Genomic DNA, 6,000 nt, shown 5'->3' on the forward strand with positions numbered 1-6,000 from the left:
CTCCTGGCAAAGTAGCGAGTGGGGCCACATGTGGCCCTCACCCCATTGTTCTCATCACCTTTCTGCTTTTGGGATTTGCTCCACACATATTGCAGAGCCCAGACCTGCCCTCAAGGAGGGCAGCAGCCTGACAGTACCCAAAAGTCCCAACAGCACAGGGCATGCCATGCGATGGAGCTCTATTTAGCGGGGCTGGGGGTGTCCGTTCACCCCAGAATGGTGCCCTGCCCTATCAGCACGGGTTACTGTTCTGTTCCACAGCCACCCCGTGCCACGGCCATCAGCTTCCCGGGATGCACCAAGCAGGCGAGCCTGGACTCGGCGAGAGTGAGCTGGCAGACACCTGCAGACAACAAAAAGCCCTGCGTGACACCTGCCCGGCCTCCGCATCACAGCGAGCTGACGGCCTGGAGTTATCCCCCACGCAGCGCTCCGCCGGCCGCACGGGATCACTCCGCACAGCCCCGCACCTGCTCACCTGGGGCCGCCCCCGCCCCGCGCCGTCCCGGGGCCTCCCCCCCTCCCCCGCCCCGCCTCGGCCGTGACGTCACGACGGAACGCTGAACCGACGAAGCTTCCACGGCGCGTAGGCCCTTCCCTTTGTGACGTCACGGCCGCGGGGCGAACCTGGCCGGGCGGCGGCGGCGGCAGCGAGGAGGAGGAGGAGGAGGTGGAGGCTGCGGCGGCGTGGCCGACAGCCGTGGGGGCTCCGTCACAGCCCCGGCAACAGGTTGCTGCCGGCGGCTGTGCGCCCGCCCGCCCCGCAGCGGGGAATGTCAATAAAAGGGAAAACACACACGGGGAGATACAAGGGGAAACGGAAACATGAAAGAGGAAAATAAAGGAGAAAGAAAAAAAATCATCAAGGAATAAAAATAGAAGGGGGGGGGGGGGAACAAGCGTGAGGAGGGGGGGAATAAATAAATAAATTGGGAGGAAAAAAAAAAAAAAAAAAAGACAAACCCGAGGCGGCGTGTGCCGGAACGAAGTTGCAACTTGAGAGCACGCACACGGCACGGCACGCACACACCGCGCTGCCGCCCGCCGGGCCGGGATCCGGAGCACCTCCGCCCCGCACCGCTTTGTCCGCCCCGCGTCCCGCAGCCGGCGGCTGGGGCAGCCCCGCTCCCTCCGCAATGCGGATGTCTTCGCCTCGGCCGCCGGCCCCGGGCTGCTGTGGGGGGGTGAAGGTGGATGGTGGGGGGGGAGAGGGGGGGGGCGGGGGTCCCGGGGAGGCACACCCGGGGTTTCGCCGGCGTAAGGCGGTTTGTAAGGTGGGATCCCACCGGGAGCCGGCGGGTCGGCGCTCCCCGTCGCCGCGTTGTGTCACCTGAGGTCAGCGCTGCCCGCAGCCCAGCGCGGCCCCCACCGGCCCGGCGGCCCCGAAGTTGACGTTCGCTGCCATTTCCTAAAAGCGCGGAGAGTCAACCGAGAGGGAGAAGGGGTCGGGCACTTACGTATTTCTTTTGAATTATATTCCTCTTGGGTCTTTCTTTGCTCATTCTGGTATCCAAATTCTGATCGCAAAAAGGGACGATTGCTTCATGAATTACGGCCGCGGCGATTCGGAAAAAAAAATAAAAAAATAAAAATAAAAAATAAAATACCGAAAAAATCCTCGGGGGGAGGAGGCTGATCGCGGCGGTCTCCGTAATCCCACTTTCTTCCCGCACAATGTGATCCTCCTAGCAATAAATCCGAGGTGCGGGGATGGAGGAAAAAATAATAATAATAATAATAAGGTAAAAAAAATCGTATGCGAAGGGAACGACGCACAAAAATACAAAATAAAAATCACTTCAGCGAGACATGGTCACGACGAAACCCCCCCCCCTTTCCTCGGCACGGAAAGCGACGCCCTTGCTCTCCCCTTCCCTCCGCCTGCAGGTCCGTGGCGCCGGGGCCGCCTCACATCTTGGAGGAGGCGCGGGGAGGCGGGCGGCGGCGGCGGGGCTGCGGCGGCGGCGCCGGCACAACTCGTCGCGGTGCGGGCTGCTCGCCCCGTGTGCTCCTCCGGCTCCCCCCGAGCCAATGAGCGCGGCGCTCCGGCTGCAACTTTAAATGGACCTGAGGCTTTTTTTTTTTTTTTTTTTTTTTTTTTTTTTAATATATATGTCTGCGTGTGCGCGCGCGTGTGTATATATACACACAGACAGGCACACGCACACGCACACACCGACGGGCGCCGCTCAGGGCCCGCTCGCAACTCCCAATCGGGCCGCAGCCGCAGCGCCGGCCGCGCCGCTTTCTCTTCACAGCCTGCGACGCGCGCGGAATTTGGCGACGCTCCCTCACCGCGCGGCCGCCCTCCTCGCTCCCCTCCCAGCCCCGCCCCCGGCCTCCCGGGGCTCTCCCTCCTCTCTCCTCCCCGCTCGTTCGCCTCGTGCCGGCCATGCCGCGGGGCTCGCCGCTCTGCCGGCACCCGGCCCGGCCTGTGGGGCTCGGCGTGTGGCCCGACAACGGTCCCTTCGCTGCAGGGAAAGTTGTAGTTCCCTAGCTACAAAATGGCGACGGGCAAAAACTACACCTCCCGGCGAGCTTCGCGCGCCTCCCTCGCTCGCCGCCGATTGGCCGCTCGGCGAGTAATCCCCTCGGCGGCGCCCCCCCCTCTGTCCCTCCGCGGTTGGTTTCCCCCTCCTGCGTGCCCGCCTTCCCCCCCCGCCGTGCTCGGTGGTGCAGGCGGGGGGCGCTGGGGCGGGCGCCGCCCGCGGGAGGGGGCGGCACGGCCGGGAGCCGCGTGAGGAGGAGGAGGAGGAGGAGGAGGAGGAGGAGGAGGAGGAAGTTTATTGCCGAAGGGGAGCGGAGGGCAGCCCGGCGCCGCGTGAACCCGCCGGGACTCGTGTCTGGGCTGCCGGAGGAGCCCGGGGGTCGAGCGCGCTGCGGTACCGCGCTGTTTTTTGCGCCCGTTGGGCTGGCGGGGTGCGAGCGTGAGACGGAGCGAGAGCGTCAATAAAAGCTACGGGGGAACTGGGCGCGAGAAGGGCCGCGCATCGTGAGGGATGGCATAGAGCTTTGGGAAGGGTATCGAGCAGGGAGAGCAGCGATGGCTTCCTGCTGAGCTGTCACGAGGGCTGCTGTACGGTACTGGTGCTTTGCAGTGCAGCTCGGGAACGCTGCTGGTAGATAACAAACTATACATACATTCCTGTACACGTGCTCATCCCTGCGCTCCAAATGTGGTTTTCCTGGTGTGGAAACTCATGGCAGGCTGTTCAGTGGATGTGCTTGCAGGCAGGTGAGCTGGACGTCCAGAAGGCACCAGAACCTCTGGTTTTCTGCTGTATCCCATGATAGTGACAGGAAAAAGGGGATCTTCTCTTACACGGGTATCTTGCTGGTACCTGCATCTTCTCTTACACTAGTATACAAGCATAGCATTCTCCATTTACTCTAGAAACAAAATACAATATTTGAAACACAAAATGGAAAAAAATCAAGTTACACCATAATTTGATAGAATGGTTTGGGTCGGAATGGACCTTAAAACCCAGCCAGCTCCAACCCCCTGCCATGGACAGGGTTGTTACCCACTAAATCTCATTGCCCAGAGCCCATCCAACCTGGTCTTGAACACCTCTAAGGATGGGGCATCCATAGCTGCCCTGGGCAGCCTGTGTCAGTGCTTCATCACACGTGAAGCAAAAAAACTTTTCCCCAGACTTTTAATCTAAATCTCCCGTCTTTTAGTTTAAAACCATTCCCCCTTGTCCTGTCACTATCTGCCCATAGTAAAAAGTTGTTTTCCTTCCTTGGTTATAAGCTCCTTTTCCTTCTGTACAAGACAGCTGCAATGAGGTCTCCCTGCAGCCTTCTACAAGCTGAACATATGCAGCTCCCTCAGCCTGTCTTTGTAGGAGAAGTGCTCCAGCCCTTGGATCATCTTCCTGGCCCTCCTCTGGACCACCAACAGCTCAGTGTCTTTCTTGTTCTGGACACAGTACTCTAGACGGGACCTTACAAGGGTAGACTAGAGAGGGAAATTTCTTATTTTCAATTTGCTTCTTTCTGCTTACTACTAATTACTTTAGGCATTTTTTTAGCCTTCTTTAAAAAGTCATTAAGTTGTGTTTGGCCTCATCTGTTGTCAAGATTCTGTGGTAACCACAAATGGTAATCGTGTTCATTTTCAAAGACTTTTCTGTAGGCCTCCTCTAAGAAAATATACATTGTGTCCAAGTGACTCTATAGAGAGATCTATAGTTCATTTAAATTGAAAATACAAAAAATTCATTTAGTATTCTCCAACTTTCTGCCCTCAGTGATTTTTATTATGGTATCCATGTAGCTTGAAGGCCTAGGACATATAAGAACAAAACACTTCCGTCTCAGTTTTTATCTGGTTAAGAGTGATGAGTCTCTGCCTTTCTTTCCTGGAGACTTCTTAGGAAAATAGAAGAGGCAAAAATGGTCGCTGACATATTTCTAAGTCAGTCATTAAGCAAAATGTTACTGTGTCTCACCTACCTAGCTTTTCTCAAATAAAGTAGAGTAACAAAACAACGTTTTTCTCCCTTCTCTTTTAACTATTTGTAAATCTTGGTCTTGCTGTGTTTGGTACTTGCTTTTGTACCATGTGTAGAACAAAACCTTACCGTCAGTGCAAACTAACAAATCTTTTTCTCAAGATTGGATGACAGAAATCTTTTCCATAGATCCATGGCTATATTTATGTTTGTGCCCCATTTTACAGAGCATCATATCATTCAGTATCATTTATCTGTGTTCTAGATGATTCCTCTGTTTTAACTTGTGTGCACTTTGGATACTGATATCGGAGTTAAACTGGTTTAGAAATTAATTAAATGCTGATACAATAGCAGTTAATATCACAGATACATAATATGTCAGTATTTGTCACTACAGTAGCTCCCATCCTGACCAGTTCCACCTGTAACTACAGGTGTTAAGTATTGATAATACTTAAGCGACTCATTCAGAGTTTCCTGGCTTGTATCTCATTAATTTCTTCATTGTATACCATTCTTTCACAAGGACTTACACGGATTTATAAAAGAGCCCTAAAACTGGATCTGTGTGTTATAGTTATCTTTACTGCTGTCCAGTCAGCCTTTCCAGCAACTCACAAAGAGCAGAACAGGCTGGATGTCCTGAAACATGACCGTACCATTCAAAAAGCTTTGGCTTTTCTCAGGGTGGGTTATTTGTTTGCATGAGTATAATGCATTTTATGCTTCATGCATTTGGACTTGTGTCTACTAAACATCACAGCTGCTGCTTGTTCTCTTTGAGAAGGAGGTGGAAATGTGTCCTAGCACATAAGATAAAGAGGGAGCTCCGTTAAAAAGGAACCTCGTTGATACCCCTCCAGCTAGTAGAGCTTTCACGGTATTTCCTTGCCTCACATCTCAACACAGATAAAATCTCTTTAAGAGGTTGTAGGAAAAGAATATTCATCATAGCTGACTTGTGTGTGTGACTACTCTTTTAATAGGAGACCATTATTTTTTGGAACTGTTTGACTTGGAAGGCATATATATATGCAAAATATTTTTACGTGTCCTCAGAGTTCTCTTGGGGCAAGATTTTCAGTAAGCTAATGGAGAAGATCTTGGTATGGTTGTCTGACAAAGTTTTGAAAGAATATTTAATTCGTAAGGCAAATGAAGAGCTATTATAAATCAAAGCACACCTTTTTAGACTTTAGTTTGTTTGCTTGTTTTTGGTCAGACAGGTAAAATAATAGGCACAAATAGTACGGGAAGGCCGAAAGAACATATAGGGCAAATTGGTGGGTCATAATTCACCAGTCAGCAAACAAAGGGCATGATGCCAGACAAGTTCAGCCATAATAGAAGCCTTGTCCTGGGGACAGGCTGTGATCATTTGTGGACAGATGGCAGCTTACCAGTTCATAAAAACAACTTCTGGATACCCCTTCCTCAAATGTGGTGTACTTACCTGTATAATGTCTGCCTAAGAAAAGAAAAAATTACATTTTCTAGTTTTGAAAAGGATGCAACTTTGCCTTCTGGTATTTAT

General features: G+C 52.5%; 1 protein-coding gene across 1 annotated transcript in view; it reads right to left on the bottom strand.

Annotated features, from left to right (window-relative positions):
• Positions 1-1,982, bottom strand: part of JARID2 (jumonji and AT-rich interaction domain containing 2) — a 202,402-nt gene extending 200,420 nt beyond the window's left edge. Inside the window, exon 1 of the mRNA XM_052697756.1 lies at positions 1,458-1,982. Within this exon, the coding sequence (XP_052553716.1) occupies positions 1,458-1,502 (45 nt within the window). The 5' untranslated portion in view covers positions 1,503-1,982. The remainder of the gene's footprint in view (positions 1-1,457) is intronic.
• Positions 1,983-6,000: the final 4,018 nt, after the last annotated feature.

This window comes from Tympanuchus pallidicinctus, unplaced genomic scaffold (genome assembly GCF_026119805.1).
Source record: "Tympanuchus pallidicinctus isolate F22 unplaced genomic scaffold, pur_lepc_1.0 scaffold31, whole genome shotgun sequence".
NCBI classification, from domain to species: Eukaryota; Metazoa; Chordata; class Aves; order Galliformes; family Phasianidae; genus Tympanuchus; species Tympanuchus pallidicinctus.